The 27,676-nt window shown below is 41.2% G+C and overlaps 1 protein-coding gene across 1 annotated transcript in view; it reads left to right on the top strand.

The window, feature by feature from the left end:
* The first annotated feature begins 579 nt into the window (after positions 1–579).
* The window catches only part of nkd1 (NKD inhibitor of WNT signaling pathway 1), a 32,302-nt gene continuing 5,205 nt past the window's right edge, over positions 580–27,676 (top strand). Inside the window, exons 1-8 of the mRNA XM_003437544.4 lie at positions 580–780; positions 896–928; positions 1,168–1,307; positions 19,797–19,854; positions 24,302–24,405; positions 24,531–24,626; positions 26,255–26,402; positions 27,260–27,341. Coding sequence (XP_003437592.1) covers positions 756–780; positions 896–928; positions 1,168–1,307; positions 19,797–19,854; positions 24,302–24,405; positions 24,531–24,626; positions 26,255–26,402; positions 27,260–27,341 — 686 coding nt within the window. The 5' untranslated portion in view covers positions 580–755. The remainder of the gene's footprint in view (positions 781–895; positions 929–1,167; positions 1,308–19,796; positions 19,855–24,301; positions 24,406–24,530; positions 24,627–26,254; positions 26,403–27,259; positions 27,342–27,676) is intronic.

The raw sequence follows: 27,676 nt of genomic DNA, 5'->3' as shown, positions 1-27,676 counted from the left end.
TTTTAATATGAAAGCAAGCAAGCAAACAAAAAACCCTACAACAAACAGACGTTTCATACACGCTTGGATTTGAAATAACAGCTGAGGTCGCTGGCTTGGGATCATTTAGGATGCCACCAGACCCCAGTTGGCAAAAATGAAACAGAGAAATGAATATTTTGGCGTCACCTCGTGCGCGCTTGAACGCCAGAGCCGAACTAGATGCGTAAAGGCAGACAGAAAAAGGCACGACGCTCCGGAAAACCTGAGATATAATTTTCATAATAAAAGCATTGTAAAGCACGAACATGGGTCACTGAGGGGTTTTGTTGGATGTGTGTGTGTGTGTGTGTGTGTGTGTGTTTTAACCCGTGGTGCACCTGTAACCAGACTAGGTTTGGTTTCTGGCTCTACGTGTTTAAGACTCTAAGAGTGCGCCGCATTGTAAATATTTGTTATTTTCAAAGTCAGAATGACATGCCCTTCTCTCGGTCCATTATTACTTGAGCTATCGTCAGTCGCTTGTGCTTTAATCTGAAATCGGTGGAAGGAAGTCGCACAGCCTATTGTCTTTCTTGCGTCTCGTCAGTGGCGGCGCTCTGGATCAAAGGCTCGTTTGGCTCCCTGGTCTTATGGTCCCGTTCTGAGCGCAGTCTGCTCTCGGTCTCCACGGACGCTCCTCTGTCTGGATATCGTAGCGCGTCTCTGTTTTTTTGTTATTCCTTCTTTGGATTATATTCATCTGATGGTTTTCAACTCCAACTCGATGCATAGAAATGGGTAAACTGCACTCGAAACATGGTAAGACGTCTTATTCCCGAGAGAAATATCACAGCTGTAGTTGCTGGGTTACTTTCGAGTAACACATTCATTGTCTCTTGTCTTTCTTTTTCTTTTTCTATCTCCTTCTCAAAAGCTGCTATTTGTAAACCGCGGGAGAGTCCAGAAGGTAAGCGCACTTATTCCCCCCCTCTCTCCTACATGATGCACTCAAACATTTTCTGAGCATTTCGGTCAGTTTGTGAACAGCGGAGCAGTTTCCAGAGTCCGTATCAGCCTCAGCGTATTGCAGCGCGAAGGCTCCGAGAGTCTTTGAAGATTAACGCGCTTGTAGTGTGAACACATTAGAGAGAGAGAGGAAGAAAACGGTTTGTAGTCACTGCTAATACTGCTGCTTTTGTGTTTCAGGCGACAGTTTTGTAGTGAATGCCTGTTTGGCAAGGAAAGGAATCGATGACTGGCTCGTGAAGCAGAAATACTACTGCACGAGCTCGCGCCTCGAGCAACAGGACTGTCACCACAAGAATAACTGCGGGTTAACTGCACGGGTGAGTGTGACTGTATACATACACTCGGGTATTCATAATGAAGTTTTGCTCCACGACTTCTTGTATTTGTAAAGTTTGTCTTGTAACTCAAGTATTTCGTGTCTCCTCGTATATGTTTCACACCTTAAGCAGTTTTTTAAAAAAAACATTTCATTTCATATTTTTTTAATGTCATTTCTACGACAGCACGAGAAGCTACATTTAACCTCAAGTGTTGTCAGTCTTTTTTGACTCTTTGGTGGATAAACTTTTAACAGTGGCTCTTCACAGTGAGTTAAATGTCGCTCATGACGAGAAAAAAAGTAATTAAAGTAAACCAATCACAATCTTACTTTTGTTTTCCCTGTGACAAAATAAGACCGTTGAGCTCACTGTTGTAGGGAACAAATGCGCAGCCGTATGCACTTGATCTGAGGGATTATTTTTCAGGTAACAATAGATCAAGCTTTGAAAGCAGTTCAGTGTGACAGTCCGGTGACAAGTGTGGATCGTAAGGGCTGGAGAGAGAAATGTTGGAGGTCACGCTTGTTTTGTATTTTGGCATTGCCGTAAACACGGTGCTGTTATTGTCAAGCGGGGAAATCCTTTGGAATTGCTTCAGAGGAGCGTTAAGCCTCTTTGGTTAGCCATGCCTTCCTCAAAGGCAGCATGTTTGAGGAATTGGAGCCCATCAAGAATTAAAAAAAAAACAACAACAACCAAAAAAAGAAAAGAAAAGGAAAATCAGTCCCTCCACTCACAATCCAGACAGTTTGAGAAGAAATACATCAATTTATTAAATGCATCCCACAATCCAGGATATATCACACCCACTGTAATATTCTGTTGTGTTACTGCATGGCATGATTTTCCTTTTTAAAATACTCGACAGATCCTTTAGTGTTCACTGTTCTTAAAGACTAGAATCCTATCATCAGCAACATGCAGCTCCGTGGCATCATTTTCATGCAGCAAGCTGAAACCATGTCATGCCCATGCTTTTAAACTGTAAATAACACAAGTGAGACAGAAATACACATGCAGATTAGAATTCCTTAATTAACCACTAGTATGAGAAGTCATTGGCATACAACCCGAGAAAGTGTAAGGCAACAAAATGGTCTGCTGATTCCCACTGAAGCCAAAGACAAAGTCCGCTGTTGTTTTGTCTTCTGCTGCAAGAGGTGTTTGGTAGATTTGGTTAGCGGAGCTGTAGAATGAAGTCTAGGGAGCTTGGCATCTACAGGAAAAATTGTTCATCCTGACATGTGCCCAGAGCTGCAGCAAACTTCTTCATATGGTAACAGGATCACACTCACAGCAGGCGCTGGGATGTATTTTGAAGAGGGGTTTTATGGAGGAAAAACAATCTGAATCCCATGTTTCTTTTTCAGAGCATGTAGCCGCTGCTGCAGCAAAAATCCATTCCATTTATTTAGCTGTTTATATGTTCAGCGGGGTTCATATGCTTTGGGCAATTTAAGCATTTAAAACCACATTATTATCATGCAATTACCATAAATTATTACTGCAAAAACAAACATTCGTTACTTTTTCCTCGACATATTCACATGCTGCTTTTCCCAGCAACAGTCATGTGTGAAGTTTTGGCTCAGGATGGATGAGGCCCCCGCCAAAAGGGTTGGATGTTTTTGAACAATTTAGAGTTCAGCTTGTATAAACAATTCAAGTCTCGGTGTCTAATAGCTTATTTTATAACTCAGAAGGAAAATGAATAAAAGAAGAAAAGTTGTTTCCACATCAATATTTATTTGGGCACTTTTCTCTTTTGTTTTGTGATTATAAAGTGGATTCTAAATCTGTAATGATTATTAAAGTTTAAAGCATTTATGTTTTTTTTCTCCATTCTGTGCCAGGGCATGAAGCATATTTTACATTTTTATAAAGACAAGACTTCGCAATCCCTCATGCTCTGTAGTGTACTGAGTTACACATTTGCCTAATAAGCAAAAGATACCCAGTTTGATTCCGGGAGGAGACACAAATCCCGCGGGAGTTGCGTCAGGAAGGGCATTTGGCGTAAAAATATGCCAATCTGGCCGCTTGTGAATAAGGGAGCGGTTGAATGTAGCCTTTGAATAAACATTCACATTAAGCTAATCATTAATCAGAAGCAACGTGGTTTACAAGCTGTGTCGTGATGTGAAATAGCTTTCGGTAATTTCCCTACAGTCTTATATAACTGCATAGTCATACTTTTTATGTTTGGGTTGTGTGGCATAAGCACGGTGTGTTGCTTTTCTTCACAGTAGTTGTTAAGAAGAGTTACACAAACCATACCAAGTCTCAACCTTTCCAGTGGATTTACTGAAAAATTCCACGAGTGGAGGTCATTCCAAACCTGTTTCATTGACTCCATAAATAATGCATTATCTCAGTGATCATGAATTGTTGTTAAAATGAAGTAGGTTTGCCTCTATTAAAGAAAACGCTTACCATATCATTAGTTTTAACTGAATTGAAAGACTTAATGATGTGTGAGAAGAAGTTTAAGAGCCTGGCCCTGCTGTGCTTTAAGCTTAAAATACAATAAAACAAAAATGGGAGCTAATCTTTTATGCGAGAATACAAGTCTGCTCTCTTTGCTTTGAAAGTTGTCTATATTGCGTAGAATACCTGGTGAGATAGTTATTTATACCCATTATTCTTTAAGCCCCCTCTCCATGCTGAAACAGGGTCCGGCAGAATGTGGGTTGGGTGTCAACAGTGGGGAGTCCACGCCTGGAATTCTTTTGAACCATCTTTTTTTTCAAACCATATTCCCCATCAGAACACTGCAGATTTTAAAGTGGTCATTGTTGAGTAGAGTGCCTCACATTAGCAAATTTTTTCTTTATTTAACGGTTTTAGATTGAAATTGTGTTCGAGCACACACGGACAGACTAAGGCTTGTACTTGAAAGCACTTGAAGACTTAATGATGATTCCATGCAGGCTCTACACCCATTCATGATTTGTGTTGTCAGATGTAAGGCTGCGGGAGCTTGGCATACAGTGAGTGAGTGGTGTGGGCAGGTGGACCTGTTGGTCCTCAACACACGAGATCCAGGTCATGTGAGCCTTGGCACACTTTAGCCCGAGTGCACAGCATGGTGTCTGCACCCACCAATAAATCTGATATGTTATGTGCAGCCTGTAAAATTCTTTTGCTGACAGAGACACTGATAGCGACTGAAGATTTTCACAACTTTCGGAATTGGAAGTTCAAGTTTCTGGTGACTACTTTATGAGCTTACCTCATTTGGAACTGAGTGCCACTTGTCACTTGCCTTCTTCACAAGTTCTCCCTTTCGATTTTGAAATCCCCTTCCCCCTCTTTTGCTTCTCCCTTCTCCTCCTTTCTCCCTTCCTATCCTCCATCTGTTTGTTGTGCTCACCCTGTGGCCTTGTGTCAGTTGCGGCTGATGAAATGAGGCTGCATTTGAAGTGGGCCACGCCGGGGGGTGTTTTTAGTGACACTGATGGCCGCTCCGCCCTAAAGCCGTACCCTCTGTATAGAAAAAAACCCCTCCATGTCCAGTCTTGCCAAGCTACCACTCTCCAAAGCCTGGATTAGTTTTTTTCTTCAGCTGAACTTCCATCAGTTTGTGAGGAGCGTAGACAAAAAGCAAAGGTACATCAGACGACAAATGCAACTCAGAAGTGAATCACAGTGGAACTTCTGCCCCCAACTCCTCCTGTCTCACAGTTGGTTGCTAGGTCTTTGATTTGTTTTTGTTTTGTTTTTTTGAAAGTAGAAAGGTTTTTTTGGAAATAGGCCTAAAGCTTTTAAACGCATTCCCTCAGCCTCCAAGTCTGATAAAAGACATGGCAGGTTTTGCGCCCCCTTCGTTTTTCGTTTTTCGCTTCTGCTGTTGTGCTTTTTCTTTCCTTGTCGTTTTCACAAAGCAAGGGCCCTTGTCTAGAAGCTGAAAGCACCTTTCAAATGCAGACTCCTCTTCCTCTTTCTCTCCTTCTTTCTGTTTTCTCCCTGTGCGTTTTCTTTTCCCACCGGCTGCCCTCTTGTGCGTGCTGTGTGACGTATGCCCCTCTCCCACTGGGCTCTACCCCCTCTGTGCTCCCAAGGGACCAAGGGCCTGTTGTTGCTCTTTGAAGAGGCTGGGAGAAAAGTTTGGAGCCACACTCTAAAGAGAAGAAAAGCCCTGGCCTTTGGGAGGAGGGGTACCACCTGGCCATGGAGGGGCTCGGCGATTTTCTTCTTATTTTCCCATGAGAAGATGCTGTGGAAGTCTTGGGCTGACATCAGCGTAGCTGGGGGACTGGGAGGTTCAAGGAAGTGGACGTGGCTTTAATGTCACATCAGGCATCATATGTCAAAAAGGTTCCTGAAAGCTGGAAGAGTTTCTCCTGTGTGACAAAGCAGAGTGGATAACTCTCAGCTGTTGTGAATGGTGTCTTCTGTAAAGGGTTTATGTCAAAGAATGTTGTGGTTTTGTGTAAGATTGAGCTCTAGTAGCATTTAGATACTTGATCAGGGTTACTTGTGTTTCTTTTTTGTTAAATCTGATGAATCAATATATTTCACCATATTATACCTAAGACTGAATTTATTAAGACGTAGAAGTCTTTAACATATTCTTTGTGAAGGAACTGTCACTGTAGGTCTCAGTAGAAATAAAATTATTAACATGTTATTAGCCAGAGTGAAATGCTCATGTATGTGCATATCTGTTCAAGCGTGTGCATGTAAGTGTGCAGTGTGTCTGGAGTCAGCTGTCCGGATGCACTTCAGAGATCAAAGGCTTCCACGGGAATGTGCTGTGAATCTCAGGGGATTAGCAGCTGAGATTGTGCTTTGTTTTCCCAAATATATGCTCAGTATGGAGCAACGGATAGCTGTTGATCAAAGTGTCTTTCTGGCTGGAGAGTTTTGTTCCGCACTTGAGGGTGGCATTTATTTCACGACTCGAAAGAATGGATAGAGGATGTTCTCCTCTTTAGTCTCCCTGTGGATTGAAATGGCTGATAAGTAGTAAACAGTATGGATGGTTCGAATCTAATTACAGAGTTTATTTAACTGACGTCATTATCTGTTTTGATGTGTTTATGGATGGGACATGCTAATATTTATAAAGGTTTTGCTTTTTAATTTTTGGACAACATGAAGTTATAAATAAGAGTAATAAAATGTAAAACATGGAGATAATAGATAACTAGAGGTTTCTTGGAGCGAATTGCAAAATTTTGAAGATTGAGAGGATGAGAAAGCTGTGGTCTGATATGTTGTTGTTATTTTTCATTGTTTTTCTTGTGTAAAGCAACTGTAAAAATAGTCTTTCATACTTCCAGGACAGGCGGCGTAGTGCGCGTAGGTCTGGGAGAAAACTCTAGGTGACTGGGGACCCTGCGGTGGTCCTGGGGTTTCTGTGGGAGCTCAGTGCTCAATTTAATCACCCACTTAAAAGGCTCAGCTGAAGTGGGTGTTTAAGTGTTTAAACCCTGAATAATTCTCTGTTGTTTGTTTATCGGGTTCCCCTGCGGGTTGCGCTGTGGCCCATGCAGTAAGTGCTGAATAATTTGACTGAGCACTCAAAGTGACTCTCATATAGGACAAGATCAACATCTGCATAAAACTGCGATCAAGCTCTCATGAGTGTGTAGTGAACATCCACACTTGTGGGCCATGAAATGCAGAAGCACTCACTGATATACATACACACACTATCCATGTGTTTATCCTGTTATGTGAATCTATTTATCATAGCTAATAGAGTCTCAGTGTGATTCTCTTCCGCATCTTTGTCTTACAAACTGGACCTAGGGAAATGCCACTGATGGAGTTCATAGCTTCCATGAACCCTGCTGGTGTATTTATCCTCCTTGTGTTTGTGCTCTTTGGTGACCAGGGCTCTAAGGCCACCTGAGGTGGAGGGAATGGAGGAAGTGGGTTTAGGTAAACAGAGGTGGGAGAGCATTGTGCCTCTCACTGACAGAGGTTCCAGGGCTCTTCAGCTTTTCCTGTGGCGCCAGGGATGGAGGAGGTCTGGATTGTCTGTTAGGGGATGTTTTTAGTGGAAGGAAAGTTAAACAGAAGATCAACCCTGCTGAAAGGAAAGCTGTCCACCCCCGGTGTGTTTATTCTCCACAGGTGCCAAAATCCAAGGAGGACCTCACCCTGTAGGCACTGAATGGAGAAGATCAGCCCTCTGCTCCCCAAAGAGCCATTTACCCTGTCTTTCAAACTCACAACTTCTTCACTTAACTTTTTCATAGCAACAGAAATGTCCTACTCACATGTAAAAAAAAACATTCTTAAATGTAGGATTTGTACGTCTTTAGGGACTGTAGTCTAATTTTAAAGCTCTTTAGACTTACAACATGGTGTGAAATGTAAATATAGGTTTGGCTGTGGGTTTATGAGAGATGATGTGCAAGTCTTATTACCATAGTCTTATTACCATAGGCGTGTATTTAGAGTGTTAAAGTGTCCTATTTTTTACCATCAAATATTTCCTCTTCATTTAGACAACTTTATATTTGGAACCCAATTCAAACAACATTAAATTAAATCCCCTTCTGTCTAAATTGAAACCTACATTTGTGTATATTACTCTGATCTTCTCATTGTCATTATTCATAAAGGATGTTAATGCTTCCTGTATGCTATTTATGGCAATTACGATTCTGACACAATGCAGCTGGTCTATTAAAACAATAGGAATTTTATTTTTAATTTTATCTATGTTTTAATATGAACAATGTTAGTGGAATTTGGAAGCAGTTTGCAATTGTGTAACTACTCCACTGCAAGTTGATTATGGTGAGCAGTGACACAAGCCACTAATTCCAGTCAGCTATGAATAGAAACGTGCGTCTGGCACCAGCACGCTTGTATATAGTAGTTGAAGTGTCTATTTCTGCTGCTATGTTTACTTGCTAAGTTGAAACACTCTCTGTAATTACAGAGATTATAAGTCCACAGTTAAAAGGTCAGATGTGAGGGATGTTTTGAGGTGGTGGCTTGTGGCTGGCAAGATGGCTGCTCCAAACGTGCTGCGCGTTCATGTGTGTGTGAGTGCATGGGCATGAGTGTGCACAGGCAGAAAGGAAGAATTTGGCCACCTTGGTGTTGAGGTCAGTCCCATCTGGTCAGCATGCACACGTTAGAGGTTTTCATAACTGCCACCTACCACGTGGAGTCCCACTGTTTATTACAGTGACAAGGTTTAGTATTTGGCTTTGAATAGATGCACCAGCAACTGTCATTTGGAGAGATTTGATTACAAAGATCAGATTTTATGGCATTTAATCTACAGGTTGTTTTCTTGTGTATGGTGGCTGGAATGAGCCCAGAATGCAGTCCTAAAAGAGATCTTACAAAACTAGCTTAGTAGATGAGATATTTGGTGCGTGCCAGCTTTTAATCTAACACGTAGTATATCCAATAATGAAAAATTGCTCAAAAAGAGTCCTTTCTTAAAACATTACAAACTTACATACAAATTATGATTTTATTCAGAAAATGTAAGATTTTAAAACATTGTGGAAACATCATCATCATGCATTTTATGCTATTTTGGAGCAAAAACTTTAAACTGTAGCCACTGGCATGTGAAGTTACTGGGGTGGATCTTCTCATTTGTCTTTGGTAAAAGGCTGAAGTGCCTGTCACTGTCTTGCTGCCCTCGAGGTAGACTTCTTGACTAAAACCCTTTTCCTCCCACACTTTGCAGTACTTGAGACTGGCGTCTGAAGCCACCCAGACGACTGAAGGACTGTCTCTCCTCAAAGAGAGCTTTGACTAATTACTAAGACCCTCTAGACACAATGTAACACATTGAGTCTTGCACTCAGACACGGAAGCAAGAGTGTTTCCAAGCATTTGTCTTAAATATATAATCCATCCTATTTTGCAGTAATGACTGACACATGGCTGTTCATTTGGCAAATACCATATTCTGTTAAAATGCACAACCTGGTTCTCCTGGAGAGCTACTAAAAGTAAACTAGCTAACCTAGAATGGTGTCTGAAATAACGTGTTAGTTAAAAATTTGATGGACACAGAAAGACCTTCACATTGGTGCTTTCCTCCACCGTACTTAACCTCAATCATACAGATCTTCACATCACTAGATTTGCCAGTCTTACATGATGAGAATCTCTGTCAGTGTACAACTCTTAGCTCTAGTGCAACACAATAACTATTGAGATATTTACACGTCAGTAGGTAAGCCCTTAAGTCAGATCAGTAAATAAAACAAAATAAAATAAAACAAGAAAAACCACTACCTCCACCAGATGATGACCTATGCCAGTACCCATATACTCAGAAGCTGCTTCAGCCTAGCAATGAAGTTGTTCTTTATACAAGTGTTGCTGAAGTTTTGACCTCTTCTTTACACCTTGGAAGTAGTTGTGCCAGTATATTTGGCAAATTACCCAACCATAGTGCATGCATGCACTCTGTAACCCCAGAAGAACTGCTCTGCCCTTTTTGCCAAGAAAGGTTCAAAATGGAACAGATTTCATGAGATATCTAACCACATAAGCTTTTAGGGATGAGGTGTGTCATTTTGTGCAAGACACCCTCTCTTCTCTTTTAATCTGCTCCTATTCTCTTTTCCCTATTCTTTGGAACTGGGCTTGGCTCTGAATTCAGAGGGCCATAATGTTGTGATTTGTTACTTTTGGCAGATGGGAACCACCTGTAAATCAAGGCCAAGCGACAGGCCGTCTCCATTCTCTTCCAAACTGTAGCTTTCACTTGAGAATTGAAGTTCCCAAAGTGCAGTTCATTGGCTGGTTGAGAACATGTTATAAGGATTAACCTCTTGCTCAGATTCCCATTTAACTCTCTTGACTCCCAAAGAAAATGCAAAATAAAAACCTTGCTTTCTGTTCACATGTAATCTTTATGTCTGTCTGTAACTGTTTTCTATGAACTCTGTTAACTAGAAGTTCAACTGTAGACAGCTCAGTAAAAGAAGACGCAGAATGACTACGGTTAACATGTTGGAGTGGTAACTGCTGTAAAGCATGTGTGGTAATAGTTTTGTTTACAGCTTTGGCAAAGTATATCTAATCCTGGCAGAGCTGGCTCTGTTATTTTTTTAATACTATTTTGTCTTCAATATCTCAAATAGAGTTTGAGCAAAGTAAGAAAAGTTTCCTAGATGAAGCCCAATAATTCTTCCGTTGTAGGAAATGAAACAAACGTGATGAGTTGTCTAAATTGCTGTAGGGGCGATCATGCCGTTAGACTCTTGATCTTGACACCATGCTTCCCCCCTCTCCTCCTCTCTGGCAAGATGTGGCTTTGATAAACACTGTGATAAATGTTAATTGCAGTGGTTACATATTTTTCAAAAGCTAATAAAGGTTGTTACCTCAAGTAACACGCAGGGTTTACTGCCCGAGGGGCTGGCTGAGTTGTAAAAGCTTATCTTTGCAGGTGTAAAAGTTTTGTAAATGGGTCATTAAAGTGTTGGCCAACTTCACACATAGAACACAAAAAAAGCGAGAGGGGGAGGGAGATTACTTTGGATCAGCATGTTTCTGAAGCATAGAGATGAGGGCTGTAAATCTCTGCTAATATTCCACTGAGCCTTTCAGGAGGCAGCCTTTGATGTGGGTGAGGTAATGTGACCAGCAGTGTTTGCAATGTTAATCTGACGTGGAGAAATGACTGGTGGCTGTGCACTATCGCTCCACAAAGGAAAGGCATCCAATCGCTGCCCTTGATGCTGGTGTAAAAAACAAAAACAAAAAAGCAATAACAACAAATGAATTTGAAGAGAAAGCCAACACGTGTGCAAAATTTGCACTTTCACCGCACAGACACGTGGCTTTCCAAACTCTTATTCAGCAATGTCAGAGGGTTCATTTACTCATACATATAATTTAATTTAACATACAACACACACCATATGCAAGGATTTTTTTTTTAGCCTGGTGTGTGTGGGTGTATGTTTGTGTGTGGAGAATCTCTCCATGACCTGTGTTGTGAACTGGAGTTAACACGGTAAGCCCTCCGGCATGTGCAGCCTCCTCAAACCCTTCCAGCTTTGTGTATTGCTGACCATGCACACTTTAATCATAGAGCTGCTTCCTCCAACCTGCCTGGTGATGGATCCAAACTCTGTGGCTATAATTTCCTTCCTGGGGTGCAGGAAGAGAGGTGGGTGTGCCGTGACTGAGGGGGTGTCAGGCATGGGGCCGCCGAGTCTGCAGAGAGTGTGTATGTCTTTGAAGCTCCCTCTGAGACGTCAAATTACACGTTAGCCCTCTTTAGTCGACAAAGTTTAAGAAGGTGCAATTGCTCAATTATTCTTTAGGTTTGTTATCCACTCAACTTAAGTGTTGCACTTTCTGTAGAGGGGGTGAAAAATCAACGCAGACAAAGTGGTTGAGACGAAGGAGAGGAAACACTTTTTCACATTGTCTAATCTGATTATAAGCCTTCTGCTGTGTTTTTGTTTCTCACTAAACTGGTAACAGTGTTGGTCAGCTGTGTAGTATGTTTACTATACAGTACATCTAGCATACGCTAGATGTACCGTAAGGTGCTTCAGATTAAAAGCATCCACCAGATAGCAGTTATTTTGTGAAAGGGTGCATGTGAAAGGCTCAGCATCAAAAGATTTGCAGACTGTGACCCCTTGGAAAGGCATTGAGTTTCTTATCAAAGGCATAAAATTGCATTGTAAAACAGAGCAGATATGACTTCCTTTTGGCATTGCAGACTACTCATGAAATGTGTTTTACGCATTTGTTCAGAGTGCTGCAGTGCTCTGAAATTTTAGACAGCCTAAGCATCTGTTCTACTGGAGTGATTTCAGTAAACTACTTCGTCATATCACGATAAGCCTGGTAGTCTCTTTGTAAAAACAAAAAAACAGATTTATCATGTTTGGCTGGAGAGAAATGCAGAGACATTAATTTGCCATGGCTCTCAGGCTGTAGGTGGTTTAAAAATTGGCCCCATCTTCCTACCCTCCATAAATGGGACCGTCTCACGTCAGCTTTGCTATGCTATATGATTATCTGAGATCTTTATTTCATGTGTGAAAACTGATCCCCTTTGAAGCCTCACTCAGAGGCAGTGCATTGCTTCACTACCTCACATCAACACCCTCTATCTTGGCTCCATCTCAGAGCGTCATGTTTTACTGCTATGTGGTGTTTTGAATGAGGCTGTTTAATGTTGCTGGAAGGTGAGGAGCACTCCAGCATAAAGAGCTGAAAAAGAAGCTTGAATCCAGGTCTAAACTGTTTTTTGATGATGATTGGTGGTCCATTTTTTTCTCTTCAGCGGCACCACCATGACGCTTAGCATACATTGCAGGATAGGTACTGCTCCAGATTCCAAGAGGTGTGTAGCTCAGTCCTTTGAAATTGCCTCACTTTACTTTTTAGGATGGTGAGGGGGGGATGGGTATTTCCTCTCTTGAGGTAACACTACACCTATAAGCTAATTTGCAGCTCTAAAACTAATAAGATTTTTTTGTGGTTGTTTTACTCTTGGTTTTCAGCACTGGGGCTGTGTGTGTGTGCTTTGGAGCTTCGGAAAAATCCCCATGCTATACAGCTGTTTTCTCCATTAGTAATTCATGAACTTTCCTAATGGCTTCAGTCCAGGTTAGTCGGAATCAGTCAAAATCATTCCGGTTGCCAAGTGGACTAGATTTATGGAAATAAGTATAAATATATGGTGACAACTTCAGTGTGTCTTCACATACCTGGTATGAGGACGCGCAAGTCATATGTTTGTATTCTATGATACGGCCTGTGAATTAACATATATAAATGCAAATATTGAACATGTTGTGGTTATAACGAATCTTTTACAAGTGAGAGTAATCACTTCTCACTTTCTGCAGTACTCTTTTTCACCCCCTCCAGTGCCTGGTGGCTTTTATGTAAGTGTGTGTCAGTGACCTCAGCCCTCCCATGTTTGAAAGACTCAGGGGAAGCAGCCATACTTGGAGAAGTATCGCTGCTATTTCCACTTTTTGCCTGTCTTGCCTGTTTGGCTAAATGGCTGTCTGTGTGCATTGCTCGCCACTTCAAGTCTGCACCGTTGCTCAGAACTGTGCAGCTCTGAAGGTGTTTTCTTGCAACGGAGGGAGGGCAGAGAGGAGGCACCAGGCCGCAGTTCTAATGAGATTTTTCCTGGGTTTTGATGGAGTGCCAGTAGTGCTGCCATTGCTCTAGAGGCCTGACTCCACTGAGCCCTGGCGCGCGATCAGGGAGAGCTGTCGTCAGCCGCATAAATTGTCAGCCTGTGTGGTGGGTCATGAAGGCAGACAGCATAGAGACCAAGAAGCCTTGTGGGACTTTCCCCACAATCACATACAAGTACATATTACTTGCACTTTAATGTACACTTTTGCTTCAAACACAGACTTGCAGAAAAAGTGGCCCAGTGGGGTCCATGTCTGCAGTGCCCGTGTAAGAATGACACTAGAGGCAACTTTCTAACTTAACTCCGCAAGTTGGTTCTGTGCTGACATGTGCTCACCTTTTGACTTTCGCTGTCTCCTTGCTTTATCCAGGGAGGCAAGACCAAATCCATTCAGTTACTGCAAAAATGATTGAAAACAACACGGAAAAACAGAATATGAGGCAAAAAAAGAGTTTGTATGATTGTAACAAGTTAGAAGTCAATATTTGATATGACCACCGTTGTTATTATTTTGAACTCCCTTAGACAAGCTTTCTTCTAAATTCTTTAAGTGGTCTTCTGGAATATGTTTACAGGCTTCTTGAAAGACATTCAAAGCTCTTCTTTGGATGTGGCTGCCTATTCCTTCATTTTCTGTCAAGATGATTGCGCACTACATCAATAATGTTGAGGTCCAGGCTCTGGGGAGGCCAATCCATGAGTGATAGTGTTCCACTGTGTGTTTCTCTATCCAGGTATGCTTTTACTGCCAGTGCAGTAAAAGCATATCTGGATATGCCTTTACTGCCTTGATATATGTTTGGGATTAGTGTCATGCTGAAAAATAAAACTGTTGCCAGTCAGACTTCCCGATGATTTTGCATGGTGGATATGAATCTGGTGGTACAGAACCTCCAGTAGGTATTTTAAGACCTTTTATCCGGGTTAGGCTGGATAAAAGGTCTGCCCAGACATCACGCGCTGCATTAGGGACTTATCTGATTATTTCAGGATTCAAATAAGGGATCCTTTGACTCATTTATTTTTTTTAAATTTTCAGGTAGTGGTCAGGTGACCATGGGGATGGCTTCAAAAGGAAGATCCCTCACCTGCTTTCTACTCAGATATCGATCCTTTCACGTCAGGAGCTCCGATACCTTCTGATCTTCAGCCTTCGTTTGCCTCCGTTGGTTCCATCACTGCTGTCTCTCGTTTCACTCTGACGTCCTGGTCCGTTCGTAACGCAGATTCCTTTCCAAATCCGCCTTTAGCGCTCCGGGTGTTACTAAAGTAAACTGTGTGCCCCTTCCTACCCATTGTCAGGTCTTTGCCACGTTTGGGTCTAGCCAAAACACAATCCATGTGTCTCACCCCGCACTGACATTAATCTCAGAAAATATCATTTTAACTGCCAACAAGGCTAACGTTTTAGTACCGTGAGGTTGTCTACCCGAAGCAAGATGAAAATAATGTGGAAAATGTGTTTATAGGACTGTGGCATTTTTATTTAATTTCCTTCAGAATGTGCTACAACAAATTATTTAGAATTAAATTGGCTTCGTATCAGGTTGGGCTTTGACAAATATATCCATATTAGCTTCTGTCTCATGCACACTGCTATAAAAACTTTAAACAGTCTTTAGCCTGCCAGCTCCATTGTACAAAGATGTCTGATTGCATCTGTGTGGGAACTGTCTGGTGAACTCACAGGGAGCTAGTGGTTTCATGTGTGTTGCCTCCTGCGAAGGCTACCCAGGCAGCTTTGTTTACAACAGACTTAAGCACTGTTTGCAGTATATGAAGCCGAGTACACATCACAGCTGAACAGAAGGTGCTGCTGAATCAAGTGCTGTCTTCGTGGTAAGTTGTAAGGTAGTTGAGGTACATTGCTATGAAGTTACTAAACAGTGACCTCATCATTTTCCCTTTAGTTAACACATAAATATTGGAAATTTCTATCAGTCATCCTTTTTTTGTAGCTTGCTACCTTTGAACTTGGACTTTGCCATCTTACATATATTGCCAATTTAAATAAAATAGCGTGACGTTAACCTGTTTTTACCATTGAGCCTCTCTCTCTTATTTTGTAATTTAACAGCCAAAATCACAAAATAAGTAGTAAAATATAAAACATCTTTGATAAAGAGTTAAACATGAACAAGCAGGTGTGTAAACCTGCCGTCTATGTCTAGACTGTCTAAACACACATTTTCTGACTAATAGGTTTTGGAAGGTTGAAATCTTTTCAACACAGTTTTAGCTCCAGATAATATTTTATTTTTAGTCTGCTTTATACTAATGTAACCTTAATCAATGAAACAGCTGATGTTAATTTGGCGTTCCTTTCTTTAACATCTTACAGCTGACATTTTTGTTAATAAATAAAACATATTAAGGAGAGTTAAAGTAGTAACACTGTATATGATGTTAGCACAGTAAATATTATTAAACATTTCATCCATCTTTGGCACTTCAAAATCCATATTTATAAAGTGTACCGTTGATGAGGTTTTCAAAACTGTTCCAATGGCCAAACTAAACAGGCCTTCAGACCAGCGAGCAATGTAGATGGGATGTTGTAATGGGACCGGCACACTGTGTTCTGTGTTACAGTCCAGTAATAAATCACTTTCTGGTGAAGGGGATTGAACAACTTTAAAGCACACAGGATTCACACGTGTACGCTTGTACTAAAACGCTTGAAGAAGCTCTGAAAGAACGGGCTGCTATTGAAAGCGAAATGCTTTATGCTCTGGTTTCCACAGAACATTTAACATCATGTCAGGAAATTGTTTTAGCTGGTCCCAAGTCGAGAAGAAAAATGCTTGTTTGTGCCCTGGAGGCTGCAGTTTGGGCTGAATCCCACAGAGACACTGGGAAGTAACTCCATGATTGAGTTTTCATAAAACCGCCTCAATGAGAAACAGGAGTGCAAACACCTAACGCTGTAACACCTATTGTATAACAGAGTCAGATCAACAGTGCGTCAGTGTGGATTTTATGGCACTATGGAGGTTTAAATTGTGTCTAAGCTGAGGTTGTGCTACTGTAGATGAGAGGGGTGAAAGGGCTTCTTCTCTTTGAAGCGCTCTGTCACAGTGACCTCTGCCCTCTGAATTTACAAGAGTCCCATAGAAGCCCATTACTGCCTCATTTCTTGTCCAAATAAGATTGATGGCTCTGTTGTGGTTACTGTTTTACACGCATTTTCAAGATTATTGCGGACACGCACCGTGTGTGAATTTAATGAGACACGGTCTTCTCGTTTGATAGCCCTGAGCATTCAGACTCATTACGTGTTTGTAAATGTTGCATCAGTCGAGCCTCGTCTCCACTCATTAGTTCAGAAATACATTTCAAGAGGATGACCAGCATTGCAGTTTAGGGCAAATCCATGTTGAGCTTTTTCATTTCAAATCCAACCAGCACGAATGAGTTCAAACTTTTATTTTCTGTGGTTTTGAAAAATGTGACTTTTATATTTAAGATCAACTATAGCTGCTAGTATGTGGTTTTAATTGTATTTTTGTTATTTATTTATTGTGTGCAAATGAGTATTTGTTGTTTCTATTTCAGGTGTTTTTTGGTGGAGTTTTTGACTCGTATTGCATCTAGAATTGGGTGACAAAGTAACAAAAAAGGACATTTGTCTAGCTGAAAAGAAAAGATAACTAGAAACAATCATCTTTTATTTGGAATGACATAACGGTTGTGTTGAGGACGTTAAACAGGCTCCATTTCCATCTCCACCTTTTTTCCTTCAATTATTCAGAATAATCTTGGCTATCTCATATTGGCCGTTTGTGAATTCCCTCAGCTCACTCTCTCCATTTTAAGGCCACCCTCTCATAAAGCCAACTTTCTTCTAATTGGCCGCCTGTTGCAAACAGAAGGTTTAAACAGCAGGTGGGTGGGGCTTTGGTTGTTACATCCATAGCAGTATGTTTGAGATGACCTTATAAAGACTGAAGAGCAGAGTCTACTGAGGTTTTGGCTTGTGAGAATTAGTTGTACATATGCTGACCTCATTATTTGGAAACTTTGACTCCATATTATATAAATAGGTCACATAAAACGCACAGATAATCCAAGAATCTTAGTTTTGCAGTAAAAATCTTCCCTTTTCTGTTGCTAAACAAAAAAGATTTGCTTTATTGTTCTTGTGACCGATTGAGTGGTGGGAAACCTTGAAGCAAACAATGTTTATTTTTAGAACTAAATGGCATTTTGGTGATTTGATCCATCATTGCCAAAGAGAGAAGTTATGCTTCAAGGCAAAGTACTTTTGTAATTCAGATTTAACCTTTATATCTTTATACTTGACAGCTTTACAACATGAAGTTTTTAATTAGACTGTCAAAAATAATCATTGACATGCTACATGGAAAAGGGAAATGCACATAAGAGGAGAAATAAGGTTGTTCTGTTCTAGTTTTAAAATTATTTCTGTTTGGTCTTTTGGTATTTTCACATCTATTTGTGGTTAGAGAGTTTTGATCAGGGGAGAAGGCGAATGTGTTTGGATCTGCTTGTGTGTAGATGTGTGTATGTGAAATTACAAAAAAAAGAAAAAAAATCCTGGGATATTTTCTTCTTAACACTGACCAGAGCAAATCCCAGAGAGTAACCCCAGCATGCTAATAATATAGCTCCCATCCATCACCACAGACAACAACCAATTAGTACATTCCTCTTCCCCCTTTTTCTCATGTTCTTGGCTAACCCCTCAATAATTCTGGATCATTCATCAAAAAACTGAAACACATTCAAGATGCTGTTTGTGTGCATGCGTGAGGGTCTGTTTTTTGGTGCGTAAGGAATTAAAAGAATGTTTGTTGTGGATTGATTTTGTTTTTCTGGGGTTAAGTGACTGTGACAGTGTCTGTAAACCATCTGAATGGGTTCGCGCACATCAACAGGCTCACTCCTTTGTGGCTTTTTCACTATCTGAGTTTAAAAATGAGGTGGAATTATGTATACTGATATAAAAAGAGAAGTCAATACTTTATCTAGTAATCATGCAATGTTATTCTGTATTAGTTTAGCAGTTTAGTAGTGAGATATGTGTACTGTGGAAGGGAGTCTCTGTGACGGGGGAAAGTAGTGATTAACCTAACTCAGGCTGAATAATTTTCTTTAAAACAAGAGACTTTGTATAAGAAATTAAAACTTCCACTAGTAAACACTAGTATTATCAGACCTATAATGATACTTTATTTAAGATAACTGCAGCTTACTAGAACATTTACTGGAAATCCCAGGGATAAGTAACCTCAAAATCAAATTCGTATAATTTTCCTCTGGCTGATTCTCCTGTGAATCAGCCAGGTGTGAGTTGCCCAGTTTTGCAGACATCTTCTGTAGAGAAGGGTCATGAAGCCAAGTTGGAATGTGTGTTGACCTATTCATACCAATAACAAACAGATTTTTCCCAGGTCTCTGCTTTGGGTTAGTCTATCAGCCCTAGTCCTGTGGTTGGCTGTTTTCTCTTCCTCAGGCCACCCACAGTGTTGTAACCTAGCCAGTAGTAGACTGAGGAGAGTAGGATCAGCCAATTTGACCCTTTACTACACTGAAGTACTCAGAAATCTGCTCTCACCCTGTAACACACCTGTCTTTCTCACATTTATGATCACAGAAGGCACAATAAACATGCACGTTTTTTAATAAAGTTTGTTAACAGTTGTCTGGGTTAATCATCGCCAGTGATAAGTCTGCTTTTTAACACATTTTGTGTTTTAACAATCGAGCAGATTTTCTTTTGCAGGAGTTTATGTGCAATGAAAAACATTCATGCATTTATATGCATTTGTCAGCCTGTGAGTAATAGTTTTCAGCTGAATGAATGTGTTGCCACATGGATACCTGAGCCAGACTTTTCCATAGTAAAATCTAAGGATCACATGTCCCTCCCGCCTCTGTGGTATGCACTAACATTTTGAGCTTCCAGAAGAGGGATCCCAGGTGAAAATGTCCCAGGATAAAAAGAAATCCCCAAGCCTACTGCTGTAGTGAGAGTCTGACACTGAAATAGCCAATCCTCTTTCTCAGAACCCGCTGCAGGGTCAGTGGTAGTAATTTAAAAATTTCTTTCATAGTCTCAAATCTGACTGCCAGTCTTTTGCTTAGTTTGTTTCAGTCCTGCAATTACCAACCTCTTAAACTTTCCGCTGCTGTTTAAGCTCAGCGCACACTTGTCAAACTTTGTTCATATATAGATATATAAAAGCTGTAATTTCGATTCGGCCATGTCACTCTGCGTTGAAAAGCAGTGGTGTGGATTTGCATCGTTAAAGATGTTTGTTTTTATGTGACAAAAATATGACGACTTTTGCTTTATGTGACTTAAAACAATGATCTATGCGTCTTTTTCTTTCTCTGCTCAGGACTCCATGGATGAAGCATGTGCTGAGGGGATTGGTAATGAACACTATCGTTTAGAAGGTAGGTCACTCCCAATCTTTTTCCTCTCTGTGGTGAAATTAGTTGGAGTACTGTTTGAGTTGAATGGAAAAAAAACCCTATCCCCAAAACACTATTTGGAATTGAACTTCAGGTATTTGTGTGGCTCTTTGATCCAGTGCTTCATCCCTTCCTCCTCTGCTCCACACCCATTCTCTAAGCCCCAGCAATGTGCTGATGAAGTCCCTTTTACTTTCCCTCCTGCCTTTTCACCTCCTCCATCTCTCATCCGCCCCTCCCCAGCGGTGCACTGCAAAGTGCCTCCATTCCCCCATGTTTTTTCCCTGATGTGATGTGATCCTGGATTAAGAGCTCTGGGAGGAGAAAGTCTCTCCCTCCCATTTAAAGACACGATTGGACGTGAGGTGCAGGCAAAAATGTAGGGTCGAACGAGACCAAGCCAGAATCTGGAGGCATGTCAGAAAATTCCGTTTTACTTCAGTTTCACTTCAGTGGATAATAGCAGAGAGACTAGAGATAATGTGACTGATAAATGGAGTTTGAAATGATTTTTAGCGATTGGGCTAAACTGTGTATGGGCCAAGCCTGTCCTCCCTTCAAGACAGATGTTGCTAATTAGACTATGCTGCTCTCTTCATTCACTTTGATTAATAGCCACAGTTCAAGACAGCTTAATAAAAGAGTTCATAGTTTATGTGTGAATATCTACGTAGTACTGACCTCTAAAAAATGTTGTTTTTGTTTGAGAAACAGAGCAGTTACAGATCTTACTTAGATCTCAGGTTGGGCAAAGCTGATTATAACTTGAATTGTTAAAATATTTCTATAGGCATTTGATATGTTCATGTTGTCTTTTTTCAGTCTGGAATAAATTGACCTTTTGTACACATTAAAAGACACTACTAGGTCCCTAATGCAAGTAGCTGTGGAGGTTTTATAGCATTAACTCCATTTAGTTTGATCAGATCCAGTATGTATAGATTTCACAAAGATGAATACAGATAAAATGGGAAGAGAGAGAGAAGAAATGACAGCACAAACAACAAAGAGAAATGGCTTCTTTTGTCTGAAGGAAGTAAGTTAAAGAAAACTTTCAGCAAAAATTGAGAAGAGGAAAAAAAGCTCAGTGATGAAATTAGCTTAAGGATTATTTACATCTGTACTGCTAGGATTCAAGAAAACCTACCGTTGCAAACTTTTTAATATACTCCTTAACCTTTTGTTAAAAAAGAGAAACAATCCTTTCCATCATCACCTCCTTTCACATCTGGCTCACGTGTGGGATACAAAGCGATTACAGCTGGTCACAAAACTGCTGGACTATTACACGCCTTTTTTATCAGTAGGTGAGTGTTTGAGTCGAAGCTGGAGAAGAAGTTACCTTTCAATACAAGAAGCATCCCATCCAGGCCTTCCTGAAATCACCCTGGTTCTGCCTGTACATATAGGGGAGGGGGTGGGGGCTGCTATGTGTGATACAGTATTTTAGCTAAGCCGACTGAGTGTGATTGCTCACAGTGTGTGGCAGCTTTCCCAACCTGCCTGTGACTCTCTCTGCGTGTGTGTGTGCGTAACGCGTATGCATGCACAAGTGTAGCGCAGTTACTGGAACGGCCTTGGCATGGAGGGTGCCAGACTCGACTGCCCTCATCTTGCCCCTCAGATCTGATGTGCAGCCAATCCCTTAGCGGCAGCTTCACTCATAAAGAGTGGGCTTATGTCTGTGATTGGGAGGGGGTCAGAGGGGGGAGGAGGGTGATAGCAGATTACTGTTACTCCTCCCGGCATTTCATTAGCCGCGAGATAAGCATCTCACCACCATATTGAGCCTGCTTCGGAACAGATTTGCCTTCGCACACAATGTTCCCTTTGAGCACCTCAGATGATCAAACAGCAGGACCCCAAATGCTGCTTCTCTCCAAAAAGTTGGTAAAAGCTCCCTGGGATGATGCCTTTCATTTCTGGCATTTTCCCCTACCCAGGGATGAGACAGGTCTGCTTTGATCTGCTTTGGATCAGGAGGAAAGAAATTGGGCTGTTGTGTCTGCTCTGTTGGCGAGCAAACAAACAGTGTTTCAGATTTGACTTGGCTTAATTAATTAGTGATTCTGTTTTACAGCCGGTCTGATCCTCTTCCAGAAGGTTTGAGAATGGAACTTCAAAGTGTGGTGGGAGGGGTTTGGGGAGGGTGGGGGAGAGGGGTGTGGCTTTATGGGTGGATACAGCCTTCGTGGCTGTGATTGGATGATGGGGATGGTGGGGGAGGAAACCGAAATGACCAGAGGTGAAACATACTAGGGGTTACGGCTGAATACATCTGTGAGAATAAGGTAATGATGTGTCTGGGTAATTCATAGTTGTAAAGATCCTGACAGATACACCTCCCGAATCTCAGTTACATGCTGTTTGTGTCTGTGGCCTCGTGTTCTAAACAAATGCTTGATTTCAAAGCATAGAAAAAAATTTTGGTTGCATCCGGGCTAACACCCAACACTGAAAGTTAGACTTTGAACTGAACAGCGACAGTTGAACCTTGTAATATAGTAAAAAAAAAAAAAACTCCTTCCTCAACTTTGACCTCATGTTTAAAGGCACTTCCACTTTACTCATTTCAAAGTCAAGGTTTATGAATTTGTGTTTCTTTAGATGCCAAAACATACAAAGAGTGGTTAACATAACTCTTTGATCATTTAAATACTCTACTGGTGAATTTCAGAGCTTTTATGTATCCCAGAAAAGGCGCTTGGTAATACAAGGTTAAATGAAACTAAACAAGTTGTTGGAGACATTTAACATCATCACACCAAATGAGATTAGAGATTAGTGGTGGTGGTGATGCTGACGTTGTCATGTTGTTTCTTCATAAGCTAATAATGCATTGTGACTTTTGGTGATTGCATATAATGTCACAACTGTCACAGCTGAATTAGATTGAGGAGAATATGTTTAAGATCATAAACAAATTTTCTCCAGTAAACCAAAAATCTTTGAAAAATCTCAATGGATTTTTTTTCCCAGGTAACCATGGCGATGCTTTCTTCCTGGTTGGCCTACAAAAACACATCATCCCTGAAGCACTCTATACAGACATTTGTGCCAACTGATTCATCAAAAGGCAGAGTCATGGAGCCAGTGCAGATGCATTCACATCAGTGGTAGATTTGCTTTCACACACAGTGTTCACTTTGAGCACCTCTGATCAAACAGCAGGACATGGCCTTACCTGTGCTCACTGATTTGAGGTTGAAAGAAAGTTTAGGTCTCGTGGTTTGTATTAGCACAGCACTGTTACTTTGAACCCTGTCCAGGTGACTCTGTGTTCACTAAAGAATAGTACAGTGAAGAGGTGAATAACGATGTCAGATTAATTGGTAAAATGTATGCGACAGATTAGCATTTTCCACAGACTGTCTAACTGTGAGCCTGGATGGTGATGTACGGTATATATCTTTCCAATAAAATGGTGAGCTCTGTTGCACTGAGCTGGGCTCGGGGGCCTCTTGGAGACCTTCAGCTCTTTCACTTCCACCATTTATATTCAAATGCTGGTTGCCATATTCTATCATGTTTTAGGCATGTTATGCCATTCAGTTTCATGTTTAACATTACCTCTCAGGGTGAACCCACTGAGATGATATGTAGTATATTGTAGCTAACAGCTTAAAACTATTACTATGTGTGTGGATGATGGAAGAGCTTTTGCCACTAGAGAATTAGGGCTGTCACAGTTTCAACGTTTCATCTTCCAGCCTTGATTTTATTGTTTTGATTCTGTAGTACTTCTGCTCAATGGAATGATGAAGTAATGAACTCTTTGCCTAACTAACTGCAGAAAAATACAAAAGTGTATTTTCAGTTTCTGGTAGAGGCTCCTTTAAATGTGTTTTAAAAAACAAGAATCACATCCTTGTTTTTTTATCGCTGTAGGGACTTGACCCCACACTGTCACAGATCAGTTTGCTCTGATTGCTAACATGAAATGTTCCAAAAAGCATTTTTGAACTGTGAGAACCAAACTGTGCTTTGATTTTCTGCAGCCTTTGAGCATGATCACAAACAGTGTAAATAAAACCTACAAGTTCAGTGCATCTCAGCAGCCCAGTGAAATCCTAAAAAAACACAACCAAACAAAAAAAACCCCAACCTAATTTGCAAGTTGTTCCTAAGCTCATCAAAGTGCTGTTCTGCTTGCAAAATATATAACTGGGATCAAATAAATAAAAATACAATTTCATGATAAAAACTGTAAGGCAAAAACGGTTAAGAGTTTGGCTGTGTTTTTACATCCAGGAGCACTTGAATGGGTGACATGTCTTAATTGTGGCTGCCAAACTCGGAAGTCAGAGCTTACAAGGCGCACTTGATTGCGACGACATATCCTCAGGTTGTGGCTGCACCCAATGCTGCCATCCTCAGGCTCTCTCTTTTATCTTTGTGTGCGTGTGTGTCTGTGTGTGTGCCATTGCAGTGGCTTTACCCCCGGAGAAGACAGACAGCTGCTGTGTGGAGGAGAAGATGCAGGAGAGGGACAGCCAATCTCCCGCAGGGCCACAGAAACAGCTCCAGTTTGAAGTGAGTGTCAACACAAAACAGGACGTTTATTACTTCCCCCTCTGGATGAAACTAGGGCAATAGCAGGACACACAAATACACACTCACACACTGTATGTTACTGATTCAGTGCTGGGCTGTTTCAGGAGTTGGAGTGCGCTGTGTCTGTGGAGGAGGATAACAGGCAGGAGTGGACCTTCACCCTCTACGACTTTGACAACAGCGGCAAAGTAACGCGAGAGGTAATCGTCTGCTTCAGTGGAAAAGCCTTTAATTGCTTAATGAATAAATAAAAGAAGACGTGATAATAAGACAGTGAATACATCCAAATAACTGCCAAAAACATGCACTAAATTTAAATTGAAATCCTTAAAACGTGAAATCCGTATTTGTTTATTCTCCTTCAGGTTTCACACATTAAAGAGATTTGCACAGAAAAAGCCTGGCCGGCAGTTTGCTTATCCTGAATCATGTCCCACCTTAGGTTGGAATCAAAATCAATAACTTCCCTGTTCACTTCTTTTTGGTATCACCACACCCGAAAGGGAAGCGTGGATAGAAAAAGCCTCTAACCCAGTCTTACTTGTAAGAACTGAATCCAGCAAAGTCTATGTGTTTCCGCTCCTGTGAGGCACCTTGTGGCTTGCGTCTGCCTGGTACAGATCTGAGAGAACATCCAGAAAGGCCCGTGTTTTTTGAGAACAACTTGAAACAGCGCAAAGAGACTGGAGCTGTCCTCTGTGTGGTTGGCTGTGCAGCTTTTTTGGCATTGCCTGTGGCTCCACGGCTCATGAGACAGCGGCTTGGAGGGGGGAAAGAAAAGCTTTCTTCTCCAGCTCTCTCTCTCTCTTCTTTTGTAGTCCATTCACACAAATACAAAGAAAAGGAAACCCAAAAATGACACGGGAAGCTTTTATTTTATTTTAATTGAAATTTTTTACATTTTGTCTGTGTCTGAAACCAGTATGTGGAACTGATCCCTGTAGAATTTATAATAGTCCTTTTTATGAGTCATAGTGGTATAGTGAGTAAAAATCATGCTTTTGCAGTCTTGTGTGGTTCTGTCTTGATTCTTAGCAGTTATAGTGAAACTCTGTTACTTCCTAAAGACATCTGCGATGCAGCACATGATACGATTCTGGACATTTTACTTCTATACCTAGGAAAGGATTCATCATAGTTTCCGATACTTAAGCGGGAGTCATTAGTTCAGTGCAAAATATACCGATTAACGAGCCACAAGAGCTAGCACTGTGTTACAATGTGTGGTCACTCGGCTTACTGCTCTGTGAACATTTTTAATTTTACAGCATTGACAACAAAAGTTATTAGTTTTTATAAACAGTTTTAGCTTTTCCACTTTTCAGCATAGTATTTATCTGATCCTTGTTTGTATGTGTTACTATGCCTAGACGTTGCTGCTACTGTAGATGTATCTTCAACAAATTTAACAAATATAGAAAGTGCGGCGCTCACAGCTTAATACAACTCATATCAGGCCTGACAGGCTTCCGTGCCACTGACAAGACATTTGTTTTTATGAATTTATAACTTGTCTTTACACCCAACTTGATCGCTTCACTTGGAAAGCAAAAGTAACTGATGTCAGTTTCTCTGTTCAGTGTTGTCTAAGACACTTCTGTAAATTCTTCGCTAGCATGATATTTATTATGCATGGTCTAAATGCTTAAAGCTTAAGATTCTTGGATTCAGAGTGTCGGCATAAGAATACTCTCCCATGTTCCATTTCTCTTGAAAATTTGTATTTGTACCAGTGTGACTAAGAATCTGCAAGATTGAACATTTAATTAATGAAAGATTTAAAAAACCCTCTCGAATTTAACAAATTCTCATCTTCTGTTTCCTGCAGGATATCACCAGCCTGCTGCACACCATCTACGAGGTTGTAGACGCTTCAGTCAACCATTCTCCTGGCAGCAGCAAGACATTACGTGTCAAGCTCTCTGTGGCTCCTGACTCCAGCCAGCGGTGGAGGAGCTGCACGCAGGGTGCCACAGGTAAAGCTCGCATTAACGCAGTGGGTGGGAGCAGCGGAGAAGAGAGGGCATTTCGGGGTCCCCCTTGTGTTGCATGCTGTCAGCTCATCCAGACATGTGTTTGTTGTCATGCAGAAAGGCGGCTTCTTCAGGCCTGTCAGCGCTTTGTTCCTTGCAGTTTCGGCGTCGCTCCATCTCTCCCACTCAATGGGGTTCATTTTTAATGATGGGGGGAGTGACAGAGCCAAGAGAGAGCCCCCTCCCTCAGCGCCTTCAAATACTCTGAAAGAAACCTTAAGAGATGTGCTGAGTCCTTTTGATAACCACAGCCATTTTTCTTTTCTCCAAAGTTCCCTTTTTTCCCCCCTGCTCCCCCTCTCTTCGTCCCCCCTTCTCAGAGCTGCTGGGAAAATATAGCTGCGTTCAACTTAACTTTTCTCACTGACGACTTGGTAAACAAGTCGTCAGGGAGAAATATCTCAAAAAGTATATATTCCTGTGTGTTTGCGTCCTATTGTTTCAGCTATAAATATCTGTCAAGAGATTGAGGCAGAGCATGCTTTGAAAAGATTGCTGGTTGACTTCATGCTAATTTCAAACCGCATCAGATCTCACGTCCTTAATAAACTATTTCTGAAGTCTGCATGTTTTTTTTTTATTCCACGCCTTATAAAAGACTAGGAGTTGAAAATAGAATAAATGAAGCACTGTTGTTTTTCCTTTTCTATAGATCTTCAAAGTAAAACCCCAAAACAAAGGTTGCTTTCTTCTGAGGCTTGTGTGACTGTTGTCGTTCGTGCTTGCGTGCGTGTGTGTGCGTGTGGCAGCTCTGTGTTGCTCTCTTTGATAATAGCCTCCTGTCTTTCACACATACTCAGACTTGCCCCACCCAAGAGAGAAAAATGACAAGTGCATTGATGACCCCAAGAGTGCAGAGAAGAAGTCTCGAGCACTCCTAAGGTAAACCCATCTCTCTTGTACGTGTCTCGGTGTCTGCTGGTTGTAGTGTATACAGTTGTATATGAAGAAATAGCATATTAAGTCTTGTGCCACTGATTTTTTAATCTAAAAGTAGAGACATTCCTACAAAACACGTCTAGGGGCAGAGTTTGTTTTAGGAGGACTCCTTACATGGGTTCTGTAATATTCCTTTACTCTCTAATTAGCTGTGCCCAGTGCATTGCAATGAGGAAGAATAAACAGCAGAGACACTTCACTCTCTGTGCTGTTCAAGTACTCCCAGTTGACATTCAAACCAGTGATTTTCCTATCACAATCTCACTTCTCTAACAATT

The sequence above is a fragment of the Oreochromis niloticus genome, linkage group LG1, assembly GCF_001858045.2.
Source record: "Oreochromis niloticus isolate F11D_XX linkage group LG1, O_niloticus_UMD_NMBU, whole genome shotgun sequence".
Classification (NCBI taxonomy): domain Eukaryota; kingdom Metazoa; phylum Chordata; class Actinopteri; order Cichliformes; family Cichlidae; genus Oreochromis; species Oreochromis niloticus.
This window is presented reverse-complemented; position numbering and strand designations above follow the sequence as displayed.